Source organism: Haliotis asinina, chromosome 5 (assembly GCF_037392515.1).
Source record: "Haliotis asinina isolate JCU_RB_2024 chromosome 5, JCU_Hal_asi_v2, whole genome shotgun sequence".
Classification (NCBI taxonomy): domain Eukaryota; kingdom Metazoa; phylum Mollusca; class Gastropoda; order Lepetellida; family Haliotidae; genus Haliotis; species Haliotis asinina.
In genome coordinates this window covers 47,355,702-47,371,135 of record NC_090284.1, presented here as the reverse complement: position 1 = coordinate 47,371,135, position 15,434 = coordinate 47,355,702, and the positions used below count along the sequence as shown (strand labels likewise).

Below are 15,434 nucleotides of genomic sequence, written 5' to 3'. Positions count from 1 at the left end.
GCACTGTGTCTTTGTATTTGACCGGCGAACTCTTTGATGCTACAATATGTACTCTAACCGCTGTCAGAGGCTTTCAAACTGATTTACAACTTTCCTAATACTTTTGTAAACCAACAATAGAAATCTACTGAGTTGGAACTCAATTTTTGTTTTTTTTTTCATTTTCATCCAAATTTAAATTCCATTTGGAAATAGATAGGTTTCACCTAATCTTCGGGTGAACTTTTTTAGAGTTTAATTTCTTGAGATTGTTTGTGCCACGTGATTTTCAGATTTTATTCCCAAAATAACTTAAATGATCCAATACGTTATCAGAGTATCCGTCTACAAATGTAATATATGGACCCATCTTCTCTCTTTGCTCTTTAAGAACACTGCCTCTGAATTCTGAAAAGAATTAAAAAGAAAACCTGTAAATTAATTCCTTAAAATTCAAGTTCAATGAATCGCAGAAATGTTTAATGTAATCCGAAAAAAAATATAGTTCCATGACAACCTTTTCCACTTTGTCTCGGAACACGCAAGTATTTCATTGATATTTTTGTTGTTGTTGTTTAAAAATAATTGATATTTATTTAGAATTACACGCAAGTAAGGTGGTGATTGTTTAATCAGACCAAGATCTCTCATAGGACAAACATGAAGCCATGAATTCTCACTCCAATGCATGAGACACGTTTATTACTTAATAATATTGTTAAAACGTCACTTAAAGATATGCGGTCCAAAAACTAATATGATTTTGTTTGATGGATTGCTCTTTACGTGTAAATCAATGAGAGTAATTATTGTTGAGACCAGAGGCCTAAATAAAATTTAGCCACTTTTTGAGAATTATTTGATAGAGGTCTGGCTGAGCAAAATATACCAGATGATTGTAATTAGGTTGAAAACATCCAATTTAATAGACCGAGATAGTATCCAAGGCATTCAGATAGAACGTTGCGTCACCACGCCTAGCTAAAACTCAATTAATTTCTAGATATGGTCTTCGTTGAAACTCCGGATCCCGGGTTTAACTCGGGTTATTTGTCCGACAATTAACCATCGTCTTCGCGATTCTCCCGACATCTGCCTGACATTAATTTCGCTTATCTAGTGTCTGTGTTGTCGATGGCCCCAGAATTACGCGTTTTGACACGATCAAGATGCCGGGAGATGAGCCGGGGGGTTATACAGAAAATTGGAAGGCTTTCCGTTTCGGAAATGGAATAATTCTTTCAACATTTCATCTCTAATAAGCCTAAATGACAGTATCATGCACTCCGGGGAATGGACACAAAGCCCACGGCTAAAATAAATTACTCTCCTTGGGGGTCTGCGATACATATTCGGCAATTTGGCAAGTAAATTGACATATTTCGACCTGAAACGGAAAGACCAGTTGGCTTTTGAGACAATATCTCGCTTGTTTATTGATTACAGATGAGAATAATGCTCAAGCTCCAGTCCAGTGTTTACGCGCCATATGGTCTTTGAATAAACTTAGTTTGACGTCCCTTATCTGTCCCTTCTCTGACGTCACGAAGGGCCATCTTTCAGCGTCTTGGGATAGTTTTCTTAAATCGTTGATGAATTAAACGAAATTACTTGTAAATATTCCGCACCTGATCCAAATATCGCTCCTCGACCATGCGGTCCTAATTTAGTTAAGCCACGGTGCCTCCACCGCCGTTTCCAAGCTCGCCACTCCGACGATCATATTAACAATATCTGTTTTAATTAACGTTTTCTATAACGCTTTAAAGGGATTATTTCTCCATTTGGAGTCTTCGTGCATGGTTTCTTCTCGTGCACCAGAAAAGCCTGCTTTGGAATATGTTCAGACGGAGATAGCAGCCTAATTTATCTTCCAAGACGGACCTAATGAATTTCCAATTTGGGCCATTATTGAGTAAAACACTCGCGAGGTTGATACAAACATCTCGCTTCGTTAGTGCCATCTCGCGTCCAGTCGGACGGAGCAAAACATATTCTCATTACGCAGCCCCAACACTTAAGGACCTGGTCGGTTATCAAATTTTACCCAGTCCCCTTTTTGGCTCAAGTAAAGCTTTTGGAAAGATTGATCAAGAACATTAGATTTGTCTCTCAATATCCACGGATGAGAAGAGTAGTCGGTTTCAGTAAAGCCCAGGCAACTGATCAGCCATATTGTTAGAGGCTGGCATGGCTTTGGATATTATGCCCAAACATGCTATAAGGCTAAACAGAGCGCCCTTAGGAAATTTGGGGGTTCATGTGATTTGTTGTTTAAACATTCCGCTCTGATCGTTCATTTGCTTAAAAGCTGCGTCTGTCAGAGGTCGGTTTTTAAGTCTTACAAAGAAATTAGTTGCTCTGTGAAGTCGATTTTGTATAAGTGTGCGCTGGAATATATTTAGTGTATTGTGCAGAATGTCAATAAAAAATCACAGTGTTTATCCTGTTACATGTCTGCGTTTTGTGATTGAGTGTTATATTAAACCAATATTATATTTCTTTCAGTTAAAGAAAATGGGCGTGGTTCCTGTATCAGATATCGACTATGGGCAGATATTTGGGCCATTTCCTTCCCATCTTGCAATGGCGGATCCGGCGTATCTCATTGCGATGCTTACAAATGATAAAAGACAGGACGGAGTGATCATTAAGGTAAAATGCTCAACATCGAGGGAATGTCTGGCAGAGTATCCATCACTTATTTCTGAACAACTTCCACTCATGACATATCCTACATATTCAATTAATATTTTTTGTTTGTCTGGAAAATCAAATAATTTCAAATTTTAGATAACGAATAACAGCATATTATTAAATGTATTTCAATGGCCTATTAGTAGTGGTTTGATAGATGTTTTGTTTTGTTTTTCTGAGATGGTGACGCGAGACACTATCTGAAGTTCACATCAACACTTAGTGATTAAATCGGTCGCTCGTCACGCCGAAGACCGATTCGATTTCCCACATGGGCACAGGTGTGAAGCCCTGGTCTCCCCGGTCGTGATATTGCTGAAAGCGGCGTAAAACTAAACTCACTCACTCGCCATTAGCAGTGACAAACACTTGGACTCCCTGTATGACACGTGGCATACGTATTCCTCCACTTCCACCCTCACTTTGAAGTCGAATAATATAATTATATCAATGACAGAAATACTCATCTCAGTTTGGATTTTTGCAGGAAATTCGGAAGTAGATCAATTGATACGCGCGTGCAATTTTTGCACAATATTTTTTTCAGTTGTTAAAAAATATGAGTCAGAAAATCAGCAACCAGGGAACAGGAAAAACCTTTTTAATTAAAGTCGTTGTCGCATCTCCTGAATTGACATGGTTTTGCTTCAGTTGGATCTCTCAGAGCGGAAGGAGGGAATCAAGGCCGTTGACTGGCTGCCATACATCCACCCAGCCCGAAACGAGGAGGAACAGAATGTAGAGGCCTACATGAAGGAGGGGCAGGTCTACTACAGGACCCTGCGGATAGTGAAGGCAGGGGAGGAGCTGCTTGTCTGGTACAGCAAAGACTTCTGTCAGCTCCTCAATATCCCCGATGTCAAAATGCACATACCCCAAGGTAAGGGAGTTCCACCTTTATATACATGCGTCTGAAGTCTTGTTGTCAGTTTGACTGAAGTCTTCACCTTAGATTAACAGTGATAATTCTTTGAACGTCTTATGTGAAGTCGTCCTGCAAGACGGTATGTGTGCCTCATTACAACCACAGATCGTGGGATAGGGTCCGCGATGAATATAAAAAGGAATGAGAGTCTGTTTTTATGCCGTTTCTATTTTAGCAATTTTGCTGTTGAGGGCGCCAGAGATTGGATATTGTATTGGATATTTGGAGAATCGAACAAGGGCCTTTGGTGTGACTAGCGAACGTTTTTGGGCGCATGTACCAAATGGGGTATATATGAGGTGGGATAGGCAAAGTTGTTCAGCCTGGTAAATCCATGAACTGTCAGGATGAGTATCCGGTTGACGGAATATTTGAGATAGATCGATGGTGACACTACCGATCTCTGATCCAGACGTCTCAACAATCGTTGCGTTGTGTACAAACTTCCAATGTTAATTGTCTATGTGACGGCGTTTTGGATCACCTGTATCATCTGACGGACAAAAGAAACGTTACACGCATGTTTCACATTGGCTAAACTTATGAACTTATAACGATTTATAAAAATGACACTGAAAAGGTCTGTGATGTGCATTTATAAAATAATAAATGATTTATTTTTTGTTCCAGACGAAGGCTTTATATGCCCACAGTGTGGTGAAGTGTTTGAGTACGTGTTTCCAATGAGGGCTCATCTCAAGTTCCGGTGTACTATGAGGGCGGCGGACATGCGTAGTTTAATTCATGATGCCTCCGCAAAACGACACCTAGTAATTTCAGAACTGAGATCCAAAGAGAGTGTTGCCTCGGACAATTATAAGTGTGAAACAGATTTATTGAGAGACAGCATTCCAAATAGGTCCGGAGACAGTCCTGATTCGATTCCACTTGAACTTTCACCAAGGAGAAAAGACATTTCAGAATCTAACAGTTCACGGAAACGACATTTATCTACAGACATTTCTCCACCTGAGAAGAAAAGTTGTACTGAAAGTAAAAGTTCTGTGTCTTCGGTGAACAGGGATATTGACGTTGAGCGATTATCTCCCCCTTGCACGAAAATAAATGACTTCGATCACCACTCCGACGGAGCAAGTGCATTTAGGAAAGTGGAAAAGTCTATGTCTCCAGTTCAAGAACAATTGTCACCAATTCATCCAGTATCGTCAAGTTCCGTGTCTCTGTCAAACAGAATGTCTGTTCAAAATGCTGTTCGAAACCCAAGTATGTCTATACCGTCATCAACTGCGTCACATCCGGCTGCGCGAGATGCTGTGCAGCAGAGTCAGCTTCTTGGATTGTATATGCCCCGTATTCCATTGATGCCACAGCTCCCCCTTTCCACCAATCTGGCTGCTTCAACGACCATATACGCCGAACGGACACCTGTTCGTTTTGGTGAAATGTGTCGTACCCAGGTGCCGGGGCCTCTGACAGAGAGCTTTGCCAACGTACGGAACAGTGACAGTAACAGCGAACTATTTGTCAAACAACAACAGCTTCTGTTTGCGGAGAGGGCAAGCATGAGTTATCCCGCGTATTTGAAAAGCCAGAACCCTATGGTGGAAAAAATGATTCATAGTGGGACGAATCCCACTCAGATCAATTCTCCCATAGCCGCATTGGACCTGTCACAGAACTGGTGCGCCAAGTGCAACGCCACCTTCCGGATGACTAGTGATCTCGTCTATCACATGAGATCTCATCACAAACGAGAGTTCGACCCGGTGAAGAAGAAGCGTGATGACAAGCTGCGGTGTAACATTTGTAGCGAGACTTTCCGAGAGCGGCACCATTTGACGAGACATATGACGTCACACGTATAGAACTTGCATAGACGCTGTTAAAGAGATTCTGCTTATATACTAAAGCTGCTAAAATATAAACAATGAGTGGATTTGTATACTGCATCTTGCGTTAGTCTATCACGTCTAGGCTTGTGTTACCATGTCTAGCTCTCATAATACAAGTGGTTATCGTAGAATTGTTATTCTCGTTGTATAGTAATCTATTGAACCAAAGTTATTAGCTAATTAACGATGTATTATTTCAGAGTGAATTGAAGAAATGTTACCTCTGATAGAACAGATGAAAACAAAAGTATTTTTCGCCTTTAAAAAAATAAGCATTAATGATGGACAAAGTCAAAATGCCCAAAAATATCAGTCTACGCGTCATTCAAACAATACATAAAACGAAGCTATACAGTATTATTGCCATTGAGTCGCCGGTGATTAATGGGACGTTTCCAGCCCAAGAAAGGGGCCGGTCTTTAATTAGAACGTTAAGGGTGGGGATTCTGAGGTTTCTGTGCACTAACGGACTGAAAATATTGACCCCTCCCGTAATCGTTGTCATATATTGAAAGGCTCTCCTTATGTTTCCGTTCATTACTGTTCGTTCACCTTCTCCGAAAAGTTCAAAGTGCTATATATTCTTTACCCAAACGTTTTCATGACTCCTTTCAAACATGTGTATCATTTTCCCTCTTTTTTCCCGTTGTTTCGACCCTAACCCCCACTAGCTAATCCACCCCTAATAATATATGACCGGTTCTTGTCACGTGCCAACAAAAGGCATAGGTTATGAACGTTGCGCCGAAAAATATCGTACTACGTCATTCATTGGTGATATACTTACATTAAAATCCACGTATCAATTTTATGTTGAGCGCTTATTTATTCGTTATGACGTGCAGGTTTATTCACTATGAACAGAAGTTAGGAATTCATCTTTCCGAGACTACGGATGCCATATATTTTGTTACGGAACTGACTGATTTCGTTATTACATTAAATGTAGAAATTCAATATATTTATGTTGATGTCTAGCTGTTGTGCATTATTATGATACTCTGCACTTTGAAATAATTAGCTTCGTCATGAGCCGTGGTATGAGTTTGGAAGTCGCTCTAGAAAGTTGAGTTGAATAGTTCCCGTCAGTTTGAATGTACCTGTAGGTGGCTGGTGGAATCTGTCCCGTGTAAGGCTAAATAAAAAAAGCTAAATGTTTCTCAGGCATCGGTGCGTCACTTTCATTTGTGCGCGTAACTTTTTTTTAATTGGCGTTCATAAAAAAGTGACTTGGCCGCATCCTGTTCATCCTTTTGTCCACTATCAGAACGAGTATGACTGAATCTGCACCTCATTAATACGAGCTAAACTTCACAAGACGTGTTCCTGAGAGAAAAAATAAAAATGTGTTACTCCCTTGTCACCTCTTTTCTATCGTCCTCGTCACTATTGAAAAACATGTGCCCGAGAAACATTTAATTTTTTTTATGGAGCCTTATGTAATGTATAACACTGTCCATGCTAACGTACGATGTGAAGCCTCATTAATATAACAGCTATTATAGACATGTTACGTGGTTACAATAAAATTGTATATTATCATAAAAATGTTTTCTTTGACTTTGTCTCTCAATTTAATGTGTAAGATCCCTTGGTGATGATTGGTTATTTTGTGAAACATGCCTACAAGACTGACTGAATGTTACGGTCACTGAGTGAGCACGTACGTGTTATATCACTGTTACGGCGAGTGAGGTTGTAAGTCTGTTATAGTATTATTACGATAACGGTGCTTCAACAGTGAGCATGTAAATCTGTTATATCAATGTTACCACGGTCCTTCAAGAGTCAGCATGTAAGTATGTTGAAGCAATTCTTCCAGAATGAGATTGTAAGCCTGACGGTCAGAAAGCTTCAAGGGTGACAAGGGCACATTGTTTTAGCGTGAACCTACTGTATTACTTTACGACCATAGAGCTGCTTAACAGAGTTTATAACCCAAGTTTGGGAATGATACGGTCAAAGAACTCCAATCGTGTCCAACTTTGTTGTTTTACATCCACAAGCCCTTATGGAAGGAGGGAAGGGGGGTGGGGGGTGTAAATACTGAAACATTGATTTCCAGTTGAACGCTTGAAGAGTGAGTGAGTGAGTGAGTGTAGGCATGTAGCAATGATACGATTACAATATTTAGTATGTATGTTATGAATATGTTACGGTCACGGTGCTTCAAGACTTAGTAAGTAAATGGAATCTTCGCCAGCATTTCAAAAACAAGCTATTTTCAGGTATACATATGTGGACCATACATACATCGCAGCTCACAGACGTCTCTCAAGTGGGGTAGTCTAGTTGTCAAAGCGTTTGCTAGTCACGCTTAAGGCCCGGGTTCGATTCCCAACTTTGGTACAATATGTCTTATCTTACCTCACACATGAATGCCGCTTTCTGATTGGGTAAGTGCTATTCTGTTATTTTCAATGTTCACCGCTGGGGATTCCGAACTCTTCTGGTGCTTCATGGTAGTACTTCTTTGTCTCGAAGAACATTGAATCACGCATGAAGCCCGGAAATTAAAGATGTTTTGCGATTGAACATCGATGAAAGGGAGATAACTCTAAATCTGTTTACCTTGTGCCGTCTGCAAAATGGCGATTCACCTCGCATTCAACAAAAGAGCTTCAAACAGTTTACAATCAAAATTCAGGTGTTCGGTAAGATAGATACGTTGTTCACTGTTTCCTCGGGGGCCATGGGTTCATGTACTCTCGAGGTTTGTTTATGTTCCCCTCGCCCAGCGAGCTCGAGGAAATTAACAAACCTCGAGGGTACATGAGCCCATGGCCCCCTCTTGAACACTGAACAACGTATAAAGTCCATTTTCAGTGTACTTCGCCATGATATTACTGGAATAATGGAAAAACGTAATAATGTGTAAACCCAAGCTCACTCATTCCACTCATTCAACCCATACTCACTCGCTCGCTCACTCGTTCTCAGTGACACCTCTTCACATACACAAACACTACAACCACCCATTGCTCATTTACTGTCACCTTTGTTCTTCACATAATGCATGACCTAGGGACAAGGTAATAGGTAATACAACAGCGAGTGAGTGAGTAAGGTTGCACTCGCTTCAAACGTATTAGCATTTTCGGGGGATGTCACCAACGGGCTTCACAAAATGCACTCTTTTTCGAAATCGAACAAGGGATTAAGCGTGAGTATCGGAAGCTGTAACCGCGACCCTACTCTTCATGCGAACCACTGAAATATCCTTAACCAGCAGAATTAACAAGGGATTTAATGGGTAGATGTATATCCACGGTTTGAATAAAGGCGGTGTGCGTCATCTGTTGTCATCTGATTCGATTTCCCACATGGGCACAATGTGTGAAGCCTATATCCGGTGTCCCCCCGCCGTGATACTACTGTATTGTTGCTGAAAGCGGCGTAAACCTAGACTCACTCACTCACACTCATGTACACAAACAAATAAACATGTCTGACCCCATCCAAGATTACTGTTGAGTCGAAAACGATATATGACTGGCCTTCTGCTAACCATGAGGTCATAACCTGCACCGAATAAAGGGCACGAGCGGAGAGAAATACAATTTGGACAGTAGGGCAAGACAGTGTAGTTTTCCAAGGCAGTGAATTATGTGTCTGAGGTCGCGGCCAGACGGATGTAACAGAAGAAACGAACACGCCCAAGGGAGTACTTGGATGTGCTTTAACGATAATGTTATGGCAATGGGGAGACTGCGCAGTAAACTGGTTTACTGTCTTTTTATCGTCTATACTATGAATAATAACAGGATAAAGGTTTGCAGAATGGAGGTAATATATTCACACTTGGCAGTCACACAAATGAGATGGTTTTAAATATTTCTGAATTGTTTGAACAAACAAATATGGCGAATTTTGGTTTATTCAAAACTGGAATCCGGTCCACTTATTTTTCTCAGACGCTGAAATAAAACTGACAGGTTGTATGTTTTGGGGTAAATTACTACGATCTGGACAAAATCTGCTACGATTTACAACTGAGCCAAGATTTGTCTCCCACGATTTATCGAACACTGCTCTCAGATATATCCCAGCTGTATGGCAAAGTCTAGATATATTCAAGTCTTGACGAGACAAACCATTGTTTGGCAGCGTGAACATAGATCTACGTAATCGGTATACCTTTTTTAGATGGCATGTGTCAACCAAATCAGCGAGGCCCGGCCTAGGTTTTTTTTAACCTCTCTTAGCGCTAAGATTATATGTGTCATACATTAACTTGCGACTAGAGCTGTGAAACTCGAGGCTCTGGCCGTAAGTCACCTCTTACGACAACGATGGGTTGCTGAAGACCAATTGCAACACGGATCTGGACGGGTCGTGCCCGTAAGAGCCCATGAAAGGATCGAGTGGGCAAACACGATGTGGGGCATTGCTCATATCTACCACTGGATTGTCTGGTCCAGTACAACTCGATTATTGAACGTTGAACATAAAATTAATCATACCCTATGGTCTTTTAATGATGAAAACCAACACATCACTTCAGCTAATTACCAACTCCCATAACACAGGATCAAAATATAAGTTTGAAAAAACATTATATCAGTATGTTGAAAAAGCAAGACAAGATCGGAATATAGGAAAAATATTTGCTTTTAGTTGAACTTTGAATAATAGTAGATAGAGTTACGTCCCTTCCCTTGTCAGTCTGAACATTTGTTCATTTGTACAGTTCACCCTGTTTATAATGCCCCCGCCCAGCATATATTAATGCCATGTTTTTTGCCAGAAGCCAGAACGGATTTCCTGCCTTTATAATACCCTGGTTTTAATGTGGAACTGGACATAATGCCATATGCTAAAGGACTGGGAAACAAAAGTCATGTTCCAAGTCATTTTGCCCTGTTATAAGGCCAATTACACTGACTGTGTGTAGTATACATGCCGTAATTCGCTTAAAAGTTAACTGACTTAGTTAACTGACCAAACTCATTAATGATTTAAGTAGTCATACAATCCATGATGAGACAACACATATGACAATACACTTCCTGCCACTTACACCAACAAATCACCAGCAGCCCCAAAGTGCTGGAATTATTCATTCAAGGTTCATTACAGGAGACATCAGCTCCATTACCTTGTTGACTGCACCCAACTCTCCACCCGGGGAATAATGCCACCCTGGTTGCAATGCCATAATGTTTCCTTGACAAACGGTGCCATTATAACCAGGGTATACTGTATACTCGCCAAATGCAAGCAAGATGATATCTTACCACTGTGAAAAAAACTGCCACACGTGCATTTCATATACATGAACTCTTGAATGCTGCCATTATTCAACGGCATGTAATTTTGTTGAGCATCGGAATACATAGAAAATTAGCATAGTCATTTTAGATGGATTTAGTAGTTACAATATTTACTCATGTATGTATCCTGTATACAAAGACATGGTTCCCATTTGCTAGACTTATTGCTCAGGGTTGTGCTATTTACGACGTTCAGTGTAGACAAATACCGGTTACCTTGTCCTTTACCTTTGTCTTTTGCCAGGGACAAAATAATGTCCTATGCTATTCCCTGTTTTGACTTTGTACCATACATTCCCGGATGATTTTATGTAAACAAATGACTATATTTTGCATATGTTTATGACGGACAGGATACGCCAACACCTGATATCAGGACTATGTCATACATGTTCTGTCATTGTATGGCATAGTGAGAATCACTGGATTGTCTGGTCCCAGCTCCAGTTGTTTATAAACAACATCGTACAGCTGCAATAATGTTGTAACAGTCAACTCATGATGTGCAGTCACGAATGCACAATCGGCTCTGCTTTTAGCAGATATTTATTATGGATGTGGAAAGGTTTTTGTTGCGTGTATTTACATTGTTTTATTTAACATATAGCTGTTTCACTGTTTCAAGATATCACACACTGCTGCTAAAGTCAAATAGGCATCAACCGTATATTGTCCATACGTGATAGGGTGTTGACATTTCTGGTGTTCCTCGTCGTTACACTTCTGGAATATTGCTAAAAGCGGCATAAAACAATACTCACTCTTTCAATATTTAGAGTATCTTTCCTGTAGAGGGATGCTGCAGTAATGGTACGCGTTTAGTAGCCGTTGTTGATGTTGATGTGTGAGCATGATATATATGATCAGATCTGTTATTGCGAAGTGGAAGTAAAGGCACGTGTAACTTGTGAGCCAAGTCAATTGTAACCTAGCTGTGGTACGTCTTGCATGTTCGGCCTGCGTGTTTGGAGCTCCAGCTATTTGGTAAGCTTCAACGAAAGACACAAATCAGATGCGTGATTAACGAAAGGTATTTTATGACGCTTTGTTCAGTTCATGTTAAAACGATGCTCGTTTTCTCGCCACGGACGTCCTATGTCGCTGATGGTTATACTTCTTGTGTTGTCTGTCAAGGAAAGAAAATACACTGTAATGAAGTCAGCATCAAATTATCACTTCAGTTAATTACCTCATGCGGTAAGGTAAAGATTATCCTTCCGAACAGAAATGAAAACCCATCTTGATCTTAACTGTCAATGTTCTAGATGCATTTGACTGCGTTATGTGAGAATGCATATTTCACGATGCAAAATAGCACTTGCAGTGAAGTTGGACAGGAACGACTACATATAGTTAGGGTTTTGTGTTACGGAATGTATGTAGTACTACTGATATTGGACTGGATTTTGTTTAGGGTTAACTAAAGTCGTTCAATCACTTCTACTGAAAGATGATTCGGGAGGCATGTCTGAGAGAATGAATGTAAAGCACATTGAATCACTCGATATTAAACAAAATGAACTTGTCTAAAATAATCATATTTCTCTCTCAGTGTACTAGAATTGTAATTAACGGGGCATAACTAACATGCCGAAAATATTACCCCATGATAATGATAAAAGCGACTTAAAAATCCGATACTCATTCTGCACTGTGACAATCTGCTCTCACTATTGTTACAACTGTGAGTGAGTGGGTTTAGTTTTACGTTGCACTCAGAAATATTATCAGTAACACGGCCTATGTTACAAATGTATATGCAGTGGTCGTCTATCCCGATGGAAGTCTTAGGTTCGATCCCCTCTCCGCCAAAAAGACATGTTGCTGGCCTAGAATTCGTCATTTAGGGAATGAAGTGTAGACTGCCTCGTACCCAGTCGGTGTTGCGGTATGGTATACCTGTGGTCTAGCAGTGTAAAAGTGCGAAAAATGAGTGAGCATGGTTTTACGCCACTTTTAGCAATATTCCACTTTTAGCAATATTCCAGTATTATCACGGCACGTGATACTAGAAATGGACTTCACACATAGTGCCCGTGTGGGCAATCGAAGCCGGGCCGTCAGTGGAACGAGCGAACGCTCACCAACAGGCAAACCCATCACCCTGATAGTACAAACGTGAAAAAGTGTTGTCTGTTCTCAAATGAAAGGGTCGTTACACGTTTTTATGAGTAGATAAGCAAGAAGTGGATCATTGTGACCGGAATTATTGTAGGTCGGTGAACGCAAATCTCAAGATAAGGTTCAGCGTTTGACTCGCGGAACTAGTTTGTTTCATAATTCAGTTGCATAATCGAGAGACATGAACGTCCGATCTCTTGTGTTTTTGCTTCCTGTGGTGTGTTCTGATGTCATCATCTACCCTGCACCAGACGGAGTAGCACCTTCAGACAAGTTCTCTGTCAACGTTACCCAATCTGGACAACCGCCCAGCAGACTGTTTGTCTATATCAGCACCTCTGATCACCGTAGCAGTTCTCCCCTTGAGCCCCCGGGAAGGAGCATGTCATGGACATCGTTCGCCTTCACCGGAGCCCCCGTCACCATCGATGTCCACTCTCCAAAAGACTTCAACAATTGCCTTGTTAGACCTTCCAGTTATGGCTACAGGTGCGAGAGACAAGGCCCAAACAGAGCATCATTCACTATTCTTCAAAATGCCCGGATGATGTCTGTGGAGTTTGACAACGACTACGGCCTTGGTATCCGAGACATCACCGACAAACTCTTCGTCTTCGCCGACCCTCCAGAAGTCAACGTTCCTTCCCCGACCGATTCTGATGTACTGTATTATGGAGCGGGGATCCACAACTTCACCGCATCACTGGTAGTTGGTCAAGAGATCCGTGAGGTGTACATCTCTCCGGGGGCGTACATCAGGGGAGGGTTTCAACTGCCGCATGGGAACGTCACAATGCACGGCCGAGGCGTCATCTCCAACGAGAACTTCGTCCGTCACGATGAAAGGATAGGCCAGTGTGCAGTGAACTTCATGGGATCCTCCGGAAACGTTTACGAAGGAATAACGATCGCTGACCCATCTAAATTCTTTTTCCTCGCTAATGGCCATGACAACATCGTACGTAACGCACGCATGGTGGCTGCTTGGATGGGGAATACTGATGGTATCGGGGTAGGAATTGGTGGACTAGTCGAGGACACATTCATTATAGCGGATGACGCCAATATTAAGGTACGGCAATATAACAAAGACGGGTGAGTCGCAATACCACGGCGGGGGACACCAGAAATGGGCTTCACATTTTTACCCATGTATTAGCATAACACGTGAACGCTTTAGCAGTAGGTTCAAAGACCGCCTCTAATAAACAGTAGCTTGAAGGTCGCACGCTATAGACAGCCACTTCCACGGTTTGTCGTCAGTGATGACTTTGTTGCGTGTTCAGCCAAAAAATGCCTCATTTGTTAAGTTTGTTTAAGCCATATTTCATTTCATCATTTGCATACGTGAAAATACCATGCAACTGTTTTTTATTAGGCAGGATGTTTTGTCTTTAGTAGCCGAACAATGAGGACGTCCTGAGAATATTTTTTGCGTAAAATCTTAGCCAGGTTTATTTTTTTCAGATCCATATGAGCAACTTGACTGTTCGGCGATGTGTACAGTGGCAGATGCAGAATGGAGGCACACTTCAGACAGGATGGGAGACTTTGTATGTTCGCAACGTCACCATGGCCGACATGGATATCATCCACACCGACTGGTGCAAGTTCAAAAATGTTTGTAAAACTTTATCGGGAAACGATGCAGTGTTTGACACGTATGGAAATACTCGCCATTTTGACGTCAGCGACATACGCTTTGAAAACATCCGGGTGGAAGGGTCATGTCCAAGGATTGTCAATTACAACATGGATCCGGCTGCGGAGGGGATCATCTCAAATGTTACAGTTGTTAATTTGTCAGTTGACTCTCAACCTGCCCACGACCCAATCCATACTGTTATCTCTGGTTCATCTCGAGGCGGACGGATAATCAACTGGAGGTTTGTGAACTTGACCATCGCCGGTCAGTGCATACCCCGTGGATCTGATGGTGATTTTATCATTGACCACAACACAACGAGTGACATCACCTTTACGTGTTAATGAGAGTTGTACATATTACACTGCTTATGGTGTCTGTCTTCCGTGGTAGAAAAATGTTTAATCTCCTGGTGTGAAATGGAATAATTTTGGAATTAAACACATGTTATAGTTGGGATTACACTTTCCAAGCAAAGTACACATTCCAGTACTTTTGTTGGATTGACGACTATCCGGCATTCAAACCCATTCCCTCAAAGGCATGCACCTAATCGCCAGCATACGAAGTCTGCCGTCAAACCCCTTCAGCCACCGCGACTTCCTCACTGAGAAAGTATTACCTTATGTCACATTTGTTGTAAATGATCACGTTCCAAGTGGCATTGTCTGTTTATTGTCTGATCTGATGCTGACACAATATGTAGTCTCGTGTCCAACTACAGTCCACAGCTCGTGGTCTAAGATCACCTGAATGACACTGGGGTGCATTATCCAGTATTCCATCACCAATGACGAATCGACTGGGAGCTTTTACAACTTTCTGGGCAGCACATATTGTTCAATGCCGAGTGTAGCAACCTCTTGCACTGATACAGAATGAATGCAGAGTCGTCTGGTCACAGTCTTTCTGTTGACGGGACGTCCAGTGCTGTTGGCGCT

At 41.4% G+C, this 15,434-nt stretch overlaps 2 protein-coding genes across 2 annotated transcripts; both read left to right on the top strand.

The window, feature by feature from the left end:
• Positions 1-2,496: 2,496 nt before the first annotated feature.
• On the top strand, positions 2,497-5,427 carry LOC137285133 (zinc finger protein 488-like). The gene is made up of 3 exons (XM_067817361.1): positions 2,497-2,634; positions 3,328-3,556; positions 4,232-5,427. The coding sequence occupies exons 1-3, from the start codon at positions 2,497-2,499 to the stop codon at positions 5,425-5,427; spliced, it is 1,563 nt and encodes a 520-aa protein (XP_067673462.1).
• A 7,602-nt stretch (positions 5,428-13,029) lies between these two features.
• On the top strand, positions 13,030-14,837 carry LOC137283887 (uncharacterized). The gene is made up of 2 exons (XM_067815562.1): positions 13,030-13,920; positions 14,316-14,837. The coding sequence occupies exons 1-2, from the start codon at positions 13,030-13,032 to the stop codon at positions 14,835-14,837; spliced, it is 1,413 nt and encodes a 470-aa protein (XP_067671663.1).
• Positions 14,838-15,434: the final 597 nt, after the last annotated feature.

Excerpts from the sequence above, each read along its gene's own strand:
- LOC137283887 (XM_067815562.1), top strand. The coding sequence starts at position 13,030 with ATGAACGTCCGATCTCTTGTGTTTTTGCTTCCTGTGGTGTGTTCTGAT. Across the intron at positions 13,921-14,315 it reads CGGATGACGCCAATATTAAG|ATCCATATGAGCAACTTGAC; the intron begins GTACGGCAATAT and ends TATTTTTTTCAG.
- LOC137285133 (XM_067817361.1), top strand. The coding sequence starts at position 2,497 with ATGGGCGTGGTTCCTGTATCAGATATCGACTATGGGCAGATATTTGGG. Across the intron at positions 2,635-3,327 it reads AGGACGGAGTGATCATTAAG|TTGGATCTCTCAGAGCGGAA; the intron begins GTAAAATGCTCA and ends GTTTTGCTTCAG. Across the intron at positions 3,557-4,231 it reads CAAAATGCACATACCCCAAG|ACGAAGGCTTTATATGCCCA; the intron begins GTAAGGGAGTTC and ends TTTTTGTTCCAG.